This window comes from Aotus nancymaae, unplaced genomic scaffold (assembly GCF_030222135.1).
Source record: "Aotus nancymaae isolate 86718 unplaced genomic scaffold, 86718_ANA_hifiasm-v0.15.2.pri h1tg000089l, whole genome shotgun sequence".
Lineage (NCBI taxonomy): Eukaryota > Metazoa > Chordata > Mammalia > Primates > Aotidae > Aotus > Aotus nancymaae.
In genome coordinates, this window is record NW_026988504.1 from 21,084,465 (window position 1) to 21,106,450 (window position 21,986).

Sequence of the window (21,986 nt, forward strand, 5' to 3'; positions counted from 1 at the left end):
TGTATTTTCATGGTATGCAAAATAAAATATAGTATATATAGTTTTCTGGGACTTGCTATTTATTAAATATTTTATTACCAAGAGCCATCTATATCAGGGATTCCCAACCCCCAGCCACATACCAGTACTAGTCCGTGGCCTGTTAGGAACTGGGCCACACAGCCGGAGGTGAGCAGCAAGCGAGTGAGCTTCATCTGTATTTACAGCCACTCCCCATTGCTCGCATTACCACCTGAGCTCCACCTCCTGTCAGATCAGGTGACATTCGATTCTCACAGGAGCATGAACCCTATTGTGAACTATACATGCAAGGAATCTAGATTGCATGCTCCTTATGAGAATCTAATGCCTGATGATCTGTCGCTGTCTCTCATCACTCCCATATGAGACCATCTAGTTGCAGGAAAACAAGCTCAGGGCTCCCACTGATTCTACATTATCGTGAGTTGTATTAATTATTTCATTATATATTACAATGTAATAATAATAGAAATAAAGTACACAATAAATGTAATGCACTTGGGCTGGGCGTGGCAGCTCATGCCTGTAATCCCAACACTTTGGAAGGCGGATCATAAGGTCAGGAGTTCTAGACCAGCCTGACCAACATGGAGAAACCCAGTCTCTACTAAAAATACAAAAATTTGCTGGGTGTTGTGGCAGGCACCTGTAATCCCAGCTACTCAGGAGGCTGAGGCAGGAGGCTCACTTGAACCCGGGAGGTGGAAGTTGCAGTGACCTGAGATTGCACCACTGCATCCTAGCCTGGGTGACAGAGTGAGACTCTGTCTCAAAAAAAACAAAACAAACAAATAAAATGTAATGCGCTTTAATCATCCCAAAACTACCCCCTCCCCCCACGGAAAAAGTGTCTTCCATGAAACTGGTCCCTGCTGCCAAAAAGGTTGGAGACTGCTGATCTATATGATTTCTTGTAGCTAGACATCATTCATTTTCATGCTGAATAGCATTCCATTGTGTGACTACCACAGTTTATCTATTTTTCTGTCAATTGTGAATGTTATCAGTTTTTTGTTATTTAAAAAAAGATTTGTCATAAGCATTCTTGAATGAATTTCTCTTAGATATTTATACTAAGACATTTATACTAATTTAATAAAATTACTGGGTTGTTGGATATATGAATGTCCAACTTTAAAAAACATTTCCCAGTGGTTGAACTAATTAACACTGCCCCTAATATTGTGAAAGATATCCTCTCCAACACTTGGTATTATCAGATTTAATTTTTTTTCTTTTTTTTTTGAGACGGAGTCTCACTCTGTCGCCCAGACTGGAGTGCAGTGGCTCGATCTCGGCGCACTGTAACTTCCATCTCCCAGGTTCAAGCAGTTCTCCTGCCTCAGTCTCCCAAGTAGCTGGGATTACAGGTGCCCGCCACTATGCTCATCTAATTGTATTTTTGATAGAAACAGGGTTTTGCCATGTTGGCCAGGTTGGTCTCGAACTCCTGACCTCAGTTGATCCACCTGCTTTGGCATTCCAAAATGCTGGGATTATAGGTGTGAGCCACTGCACCCGGCCTCAGAATTAATTTTTGTCATTCAGTTGGGTATAAAATGAGATCTCATTTCAGTCTTGATTTGTGTTTTACTGATTACTTAAGAATTTAAGCATCTCTTCATATGTTCATTGACCACAGGCATGTCTTCTGTGAAATACTGTTCATGTCTTTTGCCTATTTTTCTGTTGTACTGCTTATTAGATTGATACAAATTCTTTATGTACTTCTTTTCTCAATTTTGTATTGTGTTAAAATATATATAAAGTTTACCATTGTAATCATTTTTAAATGCGTAGTTCAGTGGTATTAAGTACATTCATAATGTTGTGTAATCATCACCACCATCCATCTCCAAAACTCTTTTCTTAAACTGAAACTCTATACCCATTAAACAATAACTCCTCTTTTTTCCCTCCCCTGCAACACCTGACACCCACCATTCTACTGTCCATCTTTATGAATGAGAATACTCTTAAGTACCTCATATAAGTGGAATCATATAGTATTTGTCTTTTTGTAACTGTCTTAGTTAACGTAGCGTAATGTCCTCAAGGTTCATCTATCTTGCAGCATATGTCAGAATTTTTTTCCTTTTTAAGGCTGGATAATATTCTATTATATGGTTCAGGCATGATGGCTCTCACCTGTAATCCCAGCACTTCAGGAGATTGAGGTAGATGGGTCACCTGAAGTCAGGAGTTCAAGACCAGCCTGGCCAACATGGTGAAACCCCATCTCTACTAAAAAATACAAAAATTAGTGAGAAGTGGCGTTGCACACCTGTAATGCCAGCTACTCAGGAGGCTGAGACATGAGAATCACTTGAACCCGAGAGTCGGAGGTTGCAGTGAGCTGAGATCATGCCACTGCACTCCAGCCTGGGCAACATAGCGAGACCCTCTCTCAAAAAAAAAAAAAATTCATTATATGTACATACTACATGTTGTTATCCATTCCTCTGTCAATGGCAATCAGTCTTCTTCCACATTTTAGCTATTGTGAGTAATGCTGTCATGAACATGGCTATACAGATACCTCTTCAAGACCCAGTTTTCAGTTCTTTTGGGTATGTACTCAGAAACGGAACTGTTGGATCGTATAGTAATTCTATTTTTAATTTTTTGAGGAACCACCACACCGTTTTCCACAGTAGCTGCACCATTTTACATTCCCACCAATGGTGCACAAAGGTTCTTATTTTTCCACATGCTCACCAATACTTAACTATTTTCTGTTTTTTTGATAGTAGTCATCCTAATGAGTATGAAGCGAAATATCATCGTTTTGGTTTGTATTTTCCTAATGATTAGTGGTGATAAGCATCTTTTCATGTGCTTATCAACCATTTGTTATGTATTCCCTTTTTTTTTTTTTTTTTTTTTTTTTTTTTTTGAGACAGTCTGGCTCTGTCACCCAGGCTGGAGTGCAGTGGTGTGATCTCGGCTCACTGCAACCTCTGCCTCCCAGGTTCAAGTGATTCTCCTGCCTCAGCCTCCCCAGTAGCTGGGATTGCAGGTGCCCACCATCACATATGGCTAATTTTTTTGTATTTTTAGTAGAGACAGAGTTTCACCATGTTGGCCAGGCTGGTTTCAAACTGCTGACCTCAAGCAATCCGCCCACCTCAGCCTCCCAAAGTGCTAGGATTACAGGCATGAGCCACCGTGCTTGCCCATCATTTGTCATATATTCTTAACAATAATTATTTGTTCCAAGTATCTCCTTTAAAGACAAAAGCCAATTTGTTTAGCCCTTTTTATTCTATTGTGACTTTTAAATATAAAATAATTACTTTCAAAAGTAACTCCAAGATTTTTTAAAGACAAGTAATTTGGCTATGAAGAAGTGACAACTAAAAACTTAGTTTTATTTATTCCAAGGGTCTGAAGGATAAAACAAAAAAAATGAAATTACAGGATATGTAAGGAAGATGTACACATTATATATCTTGGGAGAATTGCTGTTTATGGTTCAGGCATCTTAAAGCTTCTGCTGTGAGGCATGGAGTATATACCTGGAATGTGTTAAAGACAAAAACCAGCCTATAATTTTTTTTTTTTTTTTTTGAGATGGAGTCTCACTCTGTCACCCAGGCTGGAGTGCAGTGGTGCTATCTTGGTTCACTGCAACCTCCGCCTCCCGGGTTCAAGCAATTCTCCTAGCTCAGCCTCCCAAGTAGCTGGGATTACAGGCATGCACCACCACACCCAGCTAATTTTTATATTTTTAGTATAGACGGGGTTTCACCATATTGGCCAGGTTGGTCCGATTTCCTGACCTCAAGTGATCCACTGGCCTCAGTCTCCCAAAGAGCTGGGATTATAAGCATGAGCAACTGCACCCAGCCATAAAAATTTCTTAGAACAGCTATTCAACCAGGATAGATTAGACTCTTCATTACTTTTGACAGGGCTACTGAATTTGCCATACCCAGGCCAAAGAATGAGGACTTTTCTCTGTATTCAGGAATCAAAGGACCAGTATATGCAAGTGCACCACGTAAGAAGTGGTCTGAAAAATTATTTTGTGGCAAAGTAATAGAGATATGAGATCACTGGATACTGTTTCGGAGACAGTATTACAAAAACAACTTTGTGTGAGGTGCATGTTCTAAAGAACTATTAAAGCTATTCCATACATCAGTTAATCACAGATTGACTTTTTGAGAGATGTGATTGATCTTTAAAAAGTTGAAATTCTCAAGGTACATGATCTTTACATGCACATGATCTTTACTTATGGTAGGTTATGTTTTCCTGTTCTCCTGTAACCTCATGAAAATCCAATTCAATTGTAAATGCTAAAGTTATTGACTACTTTTGGCAGCTGTTTTGATGGGAGGTATAACCTTTGAGATTAAAAGCTGAAAATCAAGAAGAGTGCAATTTAATCTCCAATATGTATGAACAAAAATAGAATTATTATCTGTAGTAATTGCTTTTATTTTCTTTGCATTATAGCTGCTCATTTCTGTTTCATCCTAAATCTTACATTTACACATATAAACTTACCTTGATGCCATTTAACTGTGTCCCCTACCACAAAGTTGATGTGCACATGATCTTCTCATTATCATTTCGTATTCTCATGTTAAGCCATAGCACCTGCAGGCAGTGTTAAGGTAGTGTATTTGTCTATTGTGCTGTTTCTAAGTCTATAATCTCTTTTTTTCTTTCTTCTTTACAAAATAGCCTCAAACTGCATACTATTGATAAAAATAAGCACATTGGTACATATTCTGTCCCTCAGGAATTATGAGGGTTTGAGCTCTGGTAGAATCTGATCCTAGAATCTATTGTTTTAATTCCATTAAGTCTCTCAAAGCAGGATTTTTTTTTTCTATTGGAAAAAATTAAATGAGAAATTATACAAGTTTTTTTGCTTTCCAGGATTTTTATATTAATATTGGATGGTGAGCAATACCTTTAGCATGTAGGAATTATAACTCATCTTTTATATTTTGAAATATTTTAGTTTTTAGCACTAATGCCCAAAATGCTTTAAGCTATCCTTTTTCTTAATAGGCATTTGGCACAAATCAAGAGGATTATGCAAGTTACATTATGAACGGTATCATCAAATGGGGTGACCCAGTTACTCGAGTTCTAGATGATGGGGAGCTGCTGGTGCAGCAGACAAAGAACAGTGACCGCACACCATTGGTTAGCGTGCTTTTGGAAGGTAAGAAAGAATGATGAGATGGCATTAACAGTTAAAGGAAAAAAAGCAGCATTTTTAAAAAGCCCTTTAGCACATTCTAGAAAAGCGAGTTCTGTTTTTAATCTTGTTCTTGATCTGAAAATAGTAATCTAGTCTATGTATTAATATTGTGTACAAATTAAAATTTCCTTGGGGTAGAATGTTAGGAATGATATCACTAGTTTTCTTGTAGGATTATATCTATATTTCTGTGGCACTTGATACTCTGAATGATACCACATAGACTCAGTTCAAATACTGAGTACTTGTATTTTAGTGATTGAACTAGTTGCTGGGGATACAAAGACATTCAAGTGTTCATTGTCTACTCATGAACAAAGGCAGCATAAAGAAATTCCTGACTCCAGTGTATGCATGTAAAGGTGTGTGTGAATGCAAGTCATTTTGCATAGGAGTGGTCAGGAAAAACTAGAGATGATATTTAGTCTAGGCCTTGAAAGACCAGTTAGGATTTTATTGAACAGATGGACAAAAGGGGAAGGACATTCCATTCAGAAATAATTAATTTACAGTTATAATGTGTTCAACAGCAGAAAAGTTCAGTGAGGCCCCATGACAAGGGAACCTAACTACCTCTAAAAGTCTGGGGGGTGAGAGCTTCCTGAGAGAAGCACATTAAGCCAAGACTTGACCAGTGAGGAGACTCTGGCCAGGCAAAGTCACTGGGGATGATGTTTGAGGCAGAGCATGTGAAAAAGTCCTGAGCAGGAAGGAGCTTGAAACAAAGGGAGATTGTCCTGACCTGAGACTGTAGAAGCAGACAGAAGCCAGTTCATATAAAATCTTGAAGGCCATGTTAAAGATTTAGAATATTTTAGGGGCAGTAGGAAGCCATTTGTAGGATTTTAAGCAGTGAAGCCACATCATCATGACCACTTTATGATGGAGAATGGATTGGAGGGGCAAAAAGATACAGGAGAGATAATGGTTAGAAGCAGCTGGATTAGTTTTAATGAGTCGATTGTGGTTTGAAGTATGTGGAGTAGTACAGATGGAGATAAGTAGACTAATTAGAAATATTTAGGAGATAGAATAAAAATGACCTAATTATTATTAATTGTCCATCATAATTAAGCTAACATTCTTTGAGCCCTTGCTATTTGTCAGTCACTGTACTAGCACTGTGCACATATTATCTCATTTAAACCCCATTTCAGTCCTCCAAGGATAGATGCTGCTGTTGTCTCTATTTTATAGGTGGGGAAGCTGAAGCTTAGAAATATTTGTTAGATTGGATGTAGGCGGAGGTATCAAACATGACTCCCTGGGTTCTGGCATACACAGCGTGGTAAATAGTGCTGTTTACTAAGATTGGGAACTCTAATGGAGAAGCAGATTTCTAGAAGAAAGATTATAAGTTCAGTTTTAAACATGTTAAATTCAAGGTTCATATAGAAGAAGTAAATCGGAAATTATGAGTAGCCTGTTGGATATGTGGGTCTGGCACCCAGAAAAGGGGTCTGGCTGAGTAGACTTATGAGTTGTCAGTATATAGACTGTGGTTGAAGCCATGGGAGTGGATGAAATCACTTACAGTGAGGGTGTGGATTGAGATGAAGAGGAGCCCTAGAACTTGTCTTTGAGGCATATTAGCACTTAAGGACTAATGCAGAAAAAATGACGAAAAGAGACTGAGCAATAGTAACAGAGAGGAAAGAGGGGAAAAAGAGAGATGTATTACAGAAGCCAAGAAAAGAAACATATTTGAAGAAAGAGGGGAGTTATGAATTGTATGAAATGCTCCCAAGAGGCTGAAAAAGATACCAAAGTGTTGTTAGGTTTGATGACATGGAGATCATTTGTGACCTTGATGGGAGTCTGTTCAGTGTAATGGAGGTGGGAGCCATAAGATTTAGTGAGGATGTGTGGGAGGGGAAGAACAAAAGCAGCCAGTATAGATAATTATATAGGCAGGTTCCATTTTGAAGGGAAAAGAAGGTATAGTGTTGAGGAGTGTGATGTCTAGGAAGAGTTTGTTGTTGTTGTTGTTTACTTGTTAAACGGTCAGATAGACCAGAACATGCTAAAACACTTTTGGAAAGGCCTCAGGGAAGAGGAAGAGGTCGAACATATGGGAGAGAGAAACAATCAGTAATGTCAGGTTCCTGAGAAGATGGGAAGGAAGATTTGATTGGTTTATGGTTGAACAAGGGACACAGCTTCCAAAACTTGGAAGGAAAAGCAGGGATATCTAAATGTAGGTAAGTTCATAGACTTGCTTGCCTTTATGAGAAGGCCTGAGTCTTTCAAATTCTAGCTTTTTATGTCACATTTGCTTGTAATAAGGCAATTTTCCCCTTCCCCCAATATCAGCTCGTAGAAAAATTGTATTTTTTTGTTAGGCAAATAATTTGATAGAACTAATAACATAAGTACTAATATGCACTTGAATGCATTCTCTTCAGAAGCAAAACCCTTACACTCTCTATATTTTGCCAGAAGTTTGAAAGATTAAGGCTATGTGAGAATGTCAGGAGGCATGTATTTCACCATACTTTTGAGAAATGCTAATCAGTTCATTAAATTTAGTTGCTAATAAATAAGAGAAAACATGTCTGCTGTGAAATTGTGTCAGGAAATGTTAATGAGCAACTAGTCAAGACCTTAGTATGTTCTGAATAAAAGTTTAAACTTGTTTTATTTCCCTTTGCTTAGGTTGGCTTTTTTCCCCTGATTTGCTCATATCTTTATGCAGGCCCTCCTCACAGTGGGAAGACTGCTTTAGCTGCAAAAATTGCAGAGGAGTCCAACTTCCCGTTCATCAAGATCTGTTCTCCTGATAAAATGATTGGCTTTTCTGAAACAGCCAAATGTCAGGCCATGAAGAAGGTATCAGGATTTTACTTTCATTTTAATTTTCCTCTCTCTTAAATATGTGTGTGCACATATATATGCCTTTGTACATGTATACATATAAATCCATGGCAACTGTGTTCTTCTCAAGTAGAACCAAATTATCAGCACAATTTGGGGGGAAGCAGTGACTGTTTTAGATTTTTTAACTTTGTAATGTATTTTTATTGAGTACCTTTGCCTTCTAAATTATGATTTTCATTTCCTATGCTTGTATCAATTTGATTAAAAGAGTCCTAGTTAAGAATGTTTGAATAGAGTGGAACAAATTCATTTAGGATTTTTTAAAGTTCTTTCATTATCGTACAAAGTTGAACTGTTGGGGTCAATTAAGTTGAGAAAGACAGAGATGTATCAATGGAAAGATAGTCCCAAGAATCCCTACAAAAGGATAGTTTTTTATTAGGTAATAATCAGAGTCTGCTTGGTAACTTAATGCGGTTCTCATCCATCTTCCTTTCTCCAAGTGCTACTCATCACCTTCTTAGTTAGTATGGCCACTTTATACCATCAGTGAAGTTAGAATAGGATCCTAGAGCTGAAAGGACCTTAAGACCATCTGGTCCGTCTCTCTTGCATTCAAGCAGGTGCTATGCAACAATAACAAAAATCAATGATGAAGACTCTTAATGGCCATTCCATCTTACTTGTTAGATCATGTTTCCATTGTTACTCTTATTTTGCATACTGCCAGACAGTCAAGAAATTATTTTTTGTATCCAGCTGAAGTATTTCTTTCATTTAAATCCTTTTTTTCATGCTTGATCATTTATAGATATGAACTGACTGTAAGTCCAAGGGCTGTGGAAAAATCAGAATGAGGTGAAAGAATCTTGATAATTGAAGTACTACCTAGTAAAGACGGCTCAGAGTGTTCTTTTACGTTGCTCTTAGGCATTTGCTCTATAAAGACGTAGTGTAGAATTCTTCAGTGTTTCTTTAGGAAAGAGAATGAAGAGGAGAAATAGATTTAAAAGGGAGATGACTCCCAAAATAATGTAAGCTTGAGAAGCTAGTCTCTTGTTTGTGCGGGTGGCAGAAAATTGCATAGGGTATTTCAGATGGAAGGAGAAAGCAGAACTTGTAGCAGGATTCCAGCCGCACACATTGAGGAGTCCAGAGAAATACATAAAAATCTTTGAACTTGAGTGTCAAAGGGAAATATTGCCAGACACAAAAAGAACTTATAATATCATAATTTATTCTGTCTCTGAGGTGAAACTGATATCTATCCTTCCCAGGAAAATCTGAACAGAGTAACTGGGACCAGTAATTTTCCTAGAGTAGGTAGGGCTGTTTTTGTTTTTTGTTTTCCCTCTGATGGGAACTCTTAACCCACTTCTTCTGGTAAAAATTTAAATAACAGCCCTTGAAATCTGTGACTGTTGAATGTCCCATTTATTTATTGAATAGCTAATTCTATTTGCATTTTCCTAAATCATCTATTCCCGTGCTTTTTCAAAAGTAGTAGTCGTCTTTGCAGATGGCAAATTACTCGATTGCTTTCCACCAGCTGCCAGCTTCTACCTCAGATGTACTCTGAGATGTGGGGTGGATGGTCCTAGTTTTTCTATAAAGTTTTTAAAAAGTACTTTAGGCTTCTGCAGATCAAAGCTGCTTTGTAAGTGTGAGATATTATCATTTTTATTATTTTAATCTCTTGCAAATTGACTTGAGGGGGGAAGGTAATATGTGCTGATTTTAGAGGCTTAAATGGTTAAATTAATGACTTAATAACTTATGATTTAATCTTTAAATTGTTGAAGCCTTTTAAGGTAGAGCTTTAGATGAGTAGAAGGCTAGGGAGTATAAAAATAAGTGTCCATACAAGCTTATTCAAAATTGTTTTAATTCATGATTCACTGTCTGGATCATCCAAGCACTATTAAAGTTACAAAAATTTTTTCTGCTTCAGCAGTATAATAACTTTGTAATAGAATTTTTGGTTTTACTTGGGGGAAAAATATTATTCTTTGTAATTAAAGTTCAGAAATGAGAAAAGAATGAAGTATAGGTGTCTTAGATATATATTAGAAATATTATAAAATCTTCCCTTGCAAATAGTTTTCACATTGTTACCTAATGATAGGTTGACAAAAGCCTGAGGGCTCAGTCTTCCAGGTTGTTTTTGAAAATGAAATATAAATGCATTCTTTAGTGTAAGTTCTAGTCTATCTCCCACCAACGTTCTTGCCCCTCCATTTTTGCGTGAGGATGGGAAGATGTTTTCATTTTCTTTCAGAGCACAAATAATTTAAAAGTTTTATAATTCTGTAGAAAACTTTTCTTTTCTTGTAAGTGCAAAACATAAGATAGCTTTTTCTAATTACAGAAATAATTTAGAAAATATAGGAAAGAACAAAGAAGAAAATAAAAATAAATTCATATTTATACTTGTCCTTCAATTATCTTTTCTACTCAGACACACATGCCCACATGAACACATACACCCCTCCTTTATATATTGGGGATTACATTGAACATACTGGTGTAAACTTGCTTTTTTCACTTAAAATACTACTAACTTTTTTCAATGTAACTAAAGTTAATCTGAATATTATTTTAATTTAATAGCTGTATAATATCTGAACAGTCCCTTTTTCTTGGACAATTAGGTTGTTTCCAGGTTTTTTTCACAATTATAAATAATATTGTATATCAAAGAGTTATCTGTACTCCCAAGTTCCTTGCAGCAGTATTCAGAGTAGTGGAATGGAATCAACCTGAATGCCCTTCAGTGGATGAATGGATAAAGAAAATGTGGCATAAGGCCGGGTGCGGTGACACATCCCAGCACTTTGGGAGGCCGAGGCTGGCGGATCATGAGGTCTAGAGATTAAGACCATCCTGGCCAACATGGTGAAACCCTGTCCCTACTAAAAATACAAAAATTAGCTGGGCATGGTGGTGCATGCCTGTAGTCCCAGCTACTCAGGAGGCTGAGGCAGGAGAATTGCTTGAACCCAGGGGCTGGAGGTTGCAGTGAGCGGAGATCACACCACTGCACTCCAGCCTGGTGACAGAGTGAAACTCTGTCTTTAAAAAAAAAAAAAAAGAAAGAAAATGTGGCATATATACACTGTGGAATATAACACAGCCATTTAAAAAGAATGAAATCTTTGTCATTTGCAACAACACGGATGAAGGAGCTGGAAGACATTATGTTAAGTGAAAGAAGCCAGGCACAGAAAGTCAAATATCACGTATCCTTATTCACATATGGGAACTAAACAATTGAACTCATGGAGAGAGAGAGCTAGAATGATGGTTACCAGAGGCTGGGAAGGGTAGTGGGAATGGGGAAGTAAGGAGGGGATGGTCAGTGGTTACAAATACTATGAAATAGAAGTGATGAGATCTTTTGACAGCACAATAAGTTAACTATATTTGAAAATTATGTATAGTTTGGGGAGCAGGTGAGGTGGCAGTGGCAATGGCAGGGAAAGAGTTGGAGCAGTGCCAGCAGCAGGCGAATGAAGTGACAAAAATCATGCTTAAAAACTTTTGACAAGGTCCTGGAGCATGATGGGAAGCTGGCCGAACTGGAGCAGCATTCAGACCAACTCCTGGATGTGAGCTCAGCCTTCAGCAAGACAACAGAGACCCTGGCCCAGCATTGCCAGATCTACTTGGGATTGGTGGTGGGTGGTGGCCTGCTCAGCATCCTGATTTTGCGGCTGGCTGTCTTTCTCCCTCAAAGCAGTGACAGCAGCAGTGCCCCACAGACTGACCCAGCTGGTCCTGACGAAGAAGCCAAATGGCTGCAGTGGCCGGTTCTGGTCTCCAGGGAACCTTGGTGTCTGCTCTCCCAGACCCACCCCAATGAGTGCCAAAGGGCAGCCCCAGCGTGTGCACCCCTGCATTTCCTGTCACGATACAGACTGTCCCTCCAGGGCAGCCTGCTGTAGTGGCCATGCTAGGCTAGCCCCATGTGGAGCTCAGTAAAAGCTGCTGTTTGATTTAAAAAAAAAATATATATATATATATATATATATATATGTATAGTTCAAAATAACCAAAAGAGTGGAAATTGAATATTCCTAACAAAAAGAAATGATACATGCTTAATGAGTTTCACAACTACGCTTATTTGACCATTACATGTTTTATACTTGTATCAAAATACTCCATAAATATGTATAACTATTATGTAACCATAATAATTAAAAATGTATGTAAAAACAATACTCTATAGGACTATAGAACTAGGGAAATTACTGTCCCCATTTTCTCATTAGATTTTTCTTCTGTAGAATAGCATAACATGACCAAAAATTTGGGCTCGCTCAGCTCCCCACACTGATCGACCGAATGACCTTGGATATGTCATTTAATCTATAAGCCACTGTTTTCTCATCTGTCAAATGAAGATAATGTTAATAGCTGCAGTATAGGGTTATTATGAGAATTAGATGGTAATTTCTGTAAAGTGTCACACAGTGCCTGGGATATGATATGAACTCAGTAAAGTGTAGTGGTTATTTTTACTTCTTATTATACATACAATTTTTATGATTTCTTTATGACAAATTCTCAGAAGTGGGAGTGCTAAGGTAAAAACATTAGTATTTTAAAGATTTTTGATACATAGTGCTATCAAAACTCTTATGTAAAAAATACTAACGGTTTTATAAAGCCTACCCCTGCAGAAAGCTGTAGTAATTTGTACTTGGAGCCTCATCATACTACAAGAGTATGCGTTTCTTGGGATTCTCACCCGTACTTGATATTATTAAAATAATTTTTGCCAGTTTGATAGGGAGAAGGTTGGCATTTAATTATTTCTTTAGCTACATTTCAATGACCAAGTGCTCATATTTAAAGATGTTTCAAAATGTTTTGCAATGACAATAGTCTGTGAAACTCAGAAATATGTAACACATTAGTTTTTGTCAAAGATATGTGGTCTGAATTAGTTAATTCACGGAGCATCTTTATATGTCATTCTATTACTTAAACCAACAGGTAAGAGTTTGTTAGTAGAGAGGGCTGATAGGCTTGCTTTAATGAGTACATAAGATTTTATTATAATTATACTATTGCCTCTTTTTCACAAGTGGATGGTGCTAAAATACATGAAAGTAGTTTATTCTCAAGTAATTTAAAATTCACCTTGTACTTCTCTTAATTTGCTTATTACTGAGTCCTTTTTCCATGAATAAACTCCTTAGCACTGCTGAAGTGTGTATGAGGTATTGTCCTCACGTTCTAGGGGGTATACCATATGTTCCATTAAGATATTTGAAGCATTCACAGACCTTCCCCTTCTTTCCTATTTTATGTTTGCTTCCCAAACTTCATTCTGTTTTAAAATTTTAATTCCTTTGTCCATTTTTGCATCAATACTTTTTTTAAAAAATCTATTTTACTAGTTCTATTAGTGGCATTAAGTGAACAAAAGAACAAAGCAGTAGAATTTGATTTTAACTAATTACCTAATCTTGATGCTGAGTACACAATCAGTAGAGATGAACTAGAACAATCAGATAGAACTAAATTGTTTGAACAAAATTAAGTAAAACTACCAGTGATTTATAAAACTATGCCCATTAATAACATGATATAGTTTTATTTTCAAAGGATTGAAAATTAATGGAAGAAATTTTCCTTTCCACTAGCTTTGCAAGAAAGAAATAATCTTCTTTGAATATCCTCCTGTAAATCCCACTGCAAATTGTAGTCTGCACAGAACAGAATCATGGTGCCTAATCCTCCTCTTTTCATGGTTTAGTCTATACAAAGAGCAGAGCTGGAAATTGGATCTTTTGACAGCAGTTACTAAGCAACAGAATTTGGATGTTTTTGGTTAACATCCTAATATATCATGTAGCTGATTTGTTGAAGTTTGTGCATGTATTAGCTGAAAGAAGTGGGCACTGCGGAAGTGACTACAGGTCCCTGTATGGCTGGGGGGTGGGCATTTGTTGTTGTTTTGTTCAATACATTGTGTCTTTTGGCACTTGTATCTGTTTGGCATACAAAGGAGGCTGGTGCAGAACTTTCAGACCTTGTGACTTTTTATATTATTAAGAATATCCTTCTCTGTGGCTCATGGTATGCGAAAATGTAAGATTTTTTCCTGAAAAGCAGGGAGAACAAATAAAGGATTTTAAGGTCATTCCAGGAAGCTTTAGAGCTTTGCCAAAAGTTTAGGTCCACTTCCTGAGGCAATTTCATTAGAAGACAGCTAATGTTTACTTGGTCTACTCCCAAGTTATTTTTAGAAACTAGAGATTATTACTGATAGCACCCATTTGAATTTGCTCGTTTACATTTTTATATGCTACCAAATATGATTAGAGTATGCTTTTAACTAATCGCTGACAGATTTACTGCATTAGGGATTTTCTAAGCCATCAGATTCCTACAGTCATCAGATTTCTACTAACTAGGTACTTCACACCAACCACTTCAAAACTGAGATGAACTCTTTCAGCCCCCAGAAGAACCAGGGCATTTGGCTTTGCTTACCTAAGAGCACTAAGAAGGTCACAGAGGATAGAGGGCTGAATCTCCTGAGAGCACACTTGCTGTGGCTTGTGATCCTGAAAGGCTGGAATTAATGGTCCTAATGCTGGCATATTCCCATTTGCACTTGTGTAGACTCCAAGGCCCGTAACTGCTTCCCCTCCTTCACACACAAGTGGCTCCCTACTTGTCTGAAGATCCGAGAAGTGGGCTCTGGGTCTTAAGTGCTTGCTGTCTCCTTGAACACCATATTCAGACCTGCCCCAATCCCTGTGTGGCAGAGCCCCGCGTCTCCTGTCCCTCAGTGCTCACAGTGCATGTGGCACACTCTCGCCTTGAGCCCAGGCTCCCCACACTCTGGGTTGTCTCTCATGCCCCTCCAGCCTGTGTCATACCTCCACCTTTGCATGCAAAAGCGGTTGCAGCTTAACATGACCATCACATTATGTGCACAGGTGGACATAATGGGCTTCTGTGTTTTCCAGAGCTGCTCTTCTTCCTTTAGCATAGACCACCCATTATTTCATGAGACTGAGACTGACTGATGCCACTCTTTCCCACATTGTTTCTTTCTTCAGTTCTTCCTGGTTTTTTTTTTCATTAACCTTCTCTTTCAGACTTCACCTAACTCTAAGACCTTATATATACGTTGATAATTTTACCTGTTCTACAGGAAACTTACTAATGAAATTAGGCTGACTATACATTCTTAAGACTGATTTTTGGAGGGAATCTGTAAGATACAGTTTTTGCCTTCTTACCTCCAGCGTCAGCCCTCCTGGCATCTTCTGGGTTGGGGCATCTTTGGATCTAAAGCAGGCACTGTGTTACCTGCCATGTGCTATAACTCACGGTAAGTTTGGCACTTGAGTCGTACTAGTCTGACTAGGGCTGTTTACGATTTTACTTTTCGTGCATCTCTCTTTCCAGTACCTCTCCTCCTTTTGGGGTTTATCTACCTAAAGTTGTGGGGAAGCTTCCCAGCTCAGTATGTAAACATCTCACTTGGATTTTACTGTAGCAGCTAACCTCATGTACTTGCCAGCCAACTCTGAGTAGCTCCTTAGTGAGAATTTTCCTGGGGCCTGGGCCAGAAAGCCAAGAGAGAAAGGGACTAAGGGACTGAGAAGACTCGGCAGAAATCATAGATCCTGGGGAATAGTTATGAGCACAGGTTACACTAGTGACTAGATGAGGAAGAAAATGTATCGTGAGAAGAGAAAGGGGTGTGTGTGTGTATTTAAATTAGAGCAGAGTAGCTACCCGGAGGAGTTTCAGTTGACTGGTTACCTGAAACTAGTCAAGTTACAACTGGAATTGCACAGCCTTCATCATGGTCAACATGTTAATAGAGCTTGCTGTGAGTGCGCCTCTCCCTCTGATAGTAATTAGTACAGAGATAGACTACAAAAAAAAAAAAAAAGTCACTATTTGATATTAAGTGACTGCTGTGGGTATTTTTCCTTTCAAATGTTATGTGTAGGCCATGCAGTCAACTGTGAAGTGATTTGCAATGCTTTGTGAATTACAATATCTGAGATAAGTTAGTGAGACTACATACTAAGTAGCAAGTCATCATCAGTTTAGACTTAAGCAATGTCCTGAGTAAGGTCCTTGCAGCCATATAAGCTGTACATTGTTTTGAGAAGGAAAAACATAGAACTATTGCAACGAGCCAGGCTGTGGTGTCCCAGGTCTCTGTGGCTCTAATCCATGATCTCACAGTCTGATAGTCAGTTATATGCTTGCATCAGAGCTTTTAGTAGAATTCTGAAAAATGTTTTAGAAAGCAAAGCATTATTTTCAATGATTCCTTGAAATTAGCTGAGTTTATAAGATACCACATTGGCTGCTCTGTTGGCTTCATCTTAAAGCAGCCAAGAACCACTGTAGAACTGCTTCTGAGCTTTTCAGTTGTCTTGAATGTACCAACTCAAAGCCAAAAGGAGCCGTCACTATGTATCAAGAGACGGAAATAAACATGCTATTCTCTTTTTCTCTTTTTCTGTGTGTGGGGAGGAGGAGATAAAAGGCCCTTCTCTTTCTCCTCTTTAAATGTACTCACGATCCATTTTTCAAACCAGCTTCTTCTCGGTTTTTTATTTCAGTTGCCCAGTCAGGAAGGAGCCTTGACTCCAGTTTTCTCTTTCATCACCACACCCATTCATTCACCAAGTACTTTCAGTTTCTCCTCCTAAATGTCTTAGATTCTATCCACTTCTCAGCACACCCATTCCCAGGCCATTATAATTTCTCACCTGGAATTCCACAGTCTCAAATAACTATTATTCCCCTCTAATGCTTTTCTATACATTAGGAAAATGTTTCTAAAACATAAGCCTGACATGTCAGTCCATTGTTTATAACCCTTTAGTGGCTTTTTATTGCCTTTACAATAAAATTTTAACTCATATGAAATTTCTAAGACTCTCTACGTCCAAGTTCCTTCATCACCTCTTCTAATTCATCTCACTCACCACTCCACTGACATTGACACCAACACCGCTTTATTTTAATTCTTATTGCCTGTTCCTGCAGTGTTCCTGAATATTTGCATCACTGTGCCTCCTAATATTACTCATGTTCTCCTTAGAACACTTCCTTCCACCCTTTCCACTGGTTAACTGTCGTTCATCCTTCAAGACTCAGGTTCAGTGTCACTTCCTAAGTTTAGGAGACTTTCCTGACTTCCCTAAGTCCACTTAAGAGTCAAGATAGGCTGAGTTATGCTGCATTAATGAACAACCCAAAAATCTCAGTGGCTTAACACAACAAAGTTTATTTTTTATTCACACTACTATATCTCCATCATGACTCAGACAGTGAGTTCTGTTCATTATATTTTCTCGGAGACTCAAGCTAACAGATAACAGAGGCCCTGTCTTACATGTGATTCCATGATAGCCACAGCAGGAAAAGGAATATGGTGACTCATGCAGTGACTCCTAAGGCTTCTTTCAGAAAGGGGTGTATTTCCCTCATATTTCATTAACCAAAGCAAGCCCCATAGTTATGCCTAACTTCCAAGGCACTGGGGAAATACCGCCCTACCCTGTGCCCAGAAAGAGAACCAGGATGTGTGTGTGATCCCAGTGACTACCGTAGCTCCCTTCCTCTGTGCCCCATATCGTCTTGTATTTCCCTTAGCCTAATAATGTCGTGCTTTGTTATAATTACATGTTACTGCTTCCCCAACTCTAACTTTTATGAAGATAGGATCATTTTTGTCTTATTTATTGTCCTCTGTAGTACTTCATTATTGCTTGATACATAATAAGAATTCAAAAATATTTGTTGAGTAAGTGACTGAATAAGGCAGCACTCTAATATTCAGTCTTCAGGCCTTTTTTCTTCTTCTACCATTTCTCCTTGAAGAGCTCATCCCCTGTCATGGTTTCAGTAGTCACTGCCTACAAGTGATTTCCATCCGCTGACTTCAATCAGACGTCTCCAACTTCTTACTTAATATATCTATTTGAATTTAAAATTTGTAAATTTATTTTAGTAAATATTTCTTAATTACTCTCCAATAAGACATCATATTAAATGATATGAGGATACAGAGGTATTAAGACAGTGCTTGCCATCTGAGGGCTTGCAATCTAGTATAATACAAAAAGAGTACAATGAGTCAATAATATACACACATAATATACAAGATCCTATGCAAAGGAGAGGACAAGTGATTTATGGCAAGATGAAATTCAAACTTACATTGTTTCAACCATTGAACCTATAGAGCAGACATCATTACTGAATTCTGTTCTGTGCTGGCCATTAGACATAACACAAACAGGGTGAAGCTTTTATCCACCTCACAGTCCAGTGGGGTGCTAAGGATGAAAGGATAAATGGATTTAGACAGAGTGTGGGAGGGTGATTGGGGGTAAAGGGATGGTGCATAGGAAAGCATTTTCACCAGAGGGGTTGACCTGATTAAATATCTGGAGAAATTGTCAGCATTTATGCCAAGAAAGATTTAAGGAAGGAACTGAATTAAAGATGGTCACAGTGAGACTCTATCATGGTAACTTTTCTTAATTGTTAGGACTACTTTAAAAACCAAGTATACACAGGTTGTTTTTAAACCTAACATGAAAAATAGTTAATATCATCAGTTTGATTTTATATCTGTACCTAATTATAAATCTTCAATGGTTAAACAATACCCAGAAAGGAATATTATGCCATTCCAAGCAAGATGTTGGTGTGGGCGGGGAAGAGGTTTACTATCTTGGTGCACTGAGTTTGGTTACTAACCAGAGACTGGGCTGGAATGCAGAAACTAATTCTTACTCATGACACCAATGAGATTCCCTAAGCTCCACCTATAGTCTCTGGAATAGGACCTTCATTTCCAAAAAGGCTGGTCTCAAGGCCTTGAGCACTTCTTTTCAACTTGCAGATAAGCTAATTCTTCTATCTGATTTGAAATTACTACATCCTTGCCAGGCTAAAACAGTTTCCTTCACTGCTTATTTTCATTCTCATTTCCTTGGCCATTTTAAAACAATATATACATATCTTTTGTCTGGTTTTATGCATACATCATCTATCTGGTCCTTCATACTCAACCTTTAATTCTTTTGTAAGCTCTTTTACCATTATGGTCTGATTTGAGTTAACAGAATTCTGATCTTTCAGTGTTATTTCTGCTTAACAGAGCCACAATTCTTACAGATAATAAAATGACATCCAGTTTTATTTTACACATGTCTTGTGGCTCCATCTAGCTCTTGAGTCATTACACTAAAGTCCTGCTCCTGACATAGATACCAGAGACAGTGTGATAGAAGTGATGGGATGTTGATTAATGATCAGCTAGTCCCCAGCATGCCCAGGTGTGACATATGCAGCTGTTAGTGCTGAAAACAGCCTTAGCCTGCTCTCTGTTCAACCGTGATCCAGTTGTGTCAATTCTAATTTATTATAGGCTGAAGTTTTGGTGTTTTCCTGTGCTTTGTTTAGTATTGCTCAAGAAGTAACTAAACTTAATCTTCTTGGAAATTGTCATAACTATGGAGGGCAGTGAGATATAAATGACTTTGTTTTCTTTCAGATCTTTGATGATGCGTACAAATCCCAGCTCAGTTGTGTGGTTGTGGATGACATTGAGAGATTGCTTGGTGAGTCCTAATTTCTGCTGTTGTATTATTTTTGCCATATTACAGCTAATATCACGAAAGTTACAAGAGAAAGTTAACAAGTACTTATAAACTGTAGAGCAATAGAAATACCTTTCTTTGTCTTACAGGGAAACATAACATTATCTTATAGTTGACATCAATGATAGTATTCATTTTCACATGCCTTGTGACTATAACACCATTATAAACTGCTTTCTTATGAGGGCCCACGTCTCATAATATTTTGTATCTTCCAGTGTGCCCTTGCCATAGTAAATAATTAGTAATTTTCATTGATGGGTATATCTGTTATTTAGGACCTCTGAGCTGCCTATAGCTCAGAAATCCACTTGTGAACTTTGACAGAACTAATGAAAGAAGGGTTTAGAATCACAATGAAATCTGCAAATTCCCTAAAACACTAAGGGCAGAAGTTGTAAGCTCTCTGCACCTCAGTTTCTACTCTTACAAAACAGAGACTATAACCCTCTCTTGCTTATCCCACAGAGTAGTTGTAAAGGCAAAAATGGGATAATAAATCTTGAAGAAATTTTGTAAGTTAAAAGTGCTCTGTAGTAATTTTTTAAATATGTATTAAATATGTCCTATGTTGAAGTGCACTCCTACAGGATACAAACAAGAAAAAGACTTAGTCCTGGAACTTAACTCATGAGAAATAAACTGCAAGGAAGTGCCAGAAAGTTGTTACTCTTAATTTTATTTCACTGTAAAATTAAATCAGTCTGGCATAAATTCATTATAACAATGGCTCAGGAAGGGGTAATAAACTCTATTGATATAGAAACCCACCTGGTGACTTAATAACATCTGAAAATACTACTCAGTGTCTGAATAATCCCTTCTTCCTTAAGCTGACCATAATGATATAGTCATGATTTCAAGTTAACTGTTCTTACTCCATTTTTCTTATGGTTTTCGGACTTGCTTTCGGTCCTCTGTTATTTATAAGTTTTGGCAGTGTTTGCTATAAAGCAAAGCAGGTGTATCTGTGGGGTCTCCATAAATTGATAGTGATCTGGGTTTTGGGTCTGCTATGTTTGATACTTCTCAGCCCAGCTTATGGGATGATTTCTTTAAAAGCTTTTAGGCACAAACTCATAGCTCTGTGTAAATTCCTTTATCTAACACAATTGAGATGTGTGGTCATAGCAACACTACCATGTCAGGAATGTGTGCCCTCTGAGTACATTTTCACTGGTGTGAATAGTTATGATCTGTACGTGCTTGCTCATTTATTCAACAAGCACTTGCTGAGCCCTTCCTCCTTTGGTAGAAGTATTCGAGTCTCAGAAAAAGATGCTGCCTGTCTTTATAACATATGTTGGCAAATATTAATGCAAAGCAGAATGTGCCATGTATTTTGGATATTCTGTTTTTTATTTTGTTGTTTTTATTTTCCCTCCCACTGTTCTCATCTGGTGGATATTCTGAAAATGGAGGGATCACTTTTGACATCAGGTGGCCTGCAAGTAGCTCTAAGCACAGGGCAGGGGTGCATACGAGATACGCAGAGAAAGCTAAGCAGGTGGCATTTACACTGAATCTTGAATTATTGGTAAATGTTTAACAGGTAGGATGTTCTCTTAGAAAATTATCTGCTCTTTACCATCTGAGGGCCAATCTTAGTGGTTCTGCCACTGTTTCAGTTTTATTGAAATTCTTTATTTTCCCCTTCACCCATTTTCTAACATCATGTTTTAATGTCAGTGTACTAAATTGCCATGGTTTGCAGTAACTTCTTAGAAATGCTTGGTAAATACACCTAGGATTTTTTTCCCCTCTAAAATCATCCCAGAAAAAATGTCTACATGAACTCAAAATGAGTATTTAGAAGCTTTTTCAAAAAATTTATAGGGCCGAGTGCAGTGGGATTTATGGTAACCTATAATCCCAGCTACTTGGGAGGCAGAGGCAAGAGGGTTGCTTGAGCCCGGGAGTTCAAGACAAGCCTGGACAACATAGCAAGACCCTGTCTCAAAAAAAGAATTACAGATAAGAGTTCTTATATTTAAGGATTTAGGTTATTAGAGAAATTTTTTCTTATTATAAATAGTTGTAGCCAGGCGCGGCGGCTCACGCCTGTAATCCCAGCACTTTGGGAGGCCGAGGCGGGTGGATCACGAGGTCAAGAGATCGAGACCATCCTGGTCAACATGGTGAAACCCCGTCTCTACCAAAAATACAAAAAATTAGCTGGGCTGGAGTGCAATGGCGCGATCTCGGCTCACTGCAACCTCCGCCTCCTGGGTTCAGGCAATTCTCCTGCCTCAGCC

General features: G+C 38.1%; 1 protein-coding gene across 1 annotated transcript in view; it reads left to right on the forward strand.

The window, feature by feature from the left end:
- Positions 1-21,986, forward strand: part of NSF (N-ethylmaleimide sensitive factor, vesicle fusing ATPase) — a 161,602-nt gene that overhangs the window by 110,559 nt on the left and 29,057 nt on the right. The window contains exons 14-16 of the mRNA XM_064369291.1: positions 5,050-5,206; positions 7,941-8,074; positions 19,626-19,692. Of these exons, the coding sequence (XP_064225361.1) occupies positions 5,050-5,206; positions 7,941-8,074; positions 19,626-19,692 (358 nt within the window). The remainder of the gene's footprint in view (positions 1-5,049; positions 5,207-7,940; positions 8,075-19,625; positions 19,693-21,986) is intronic.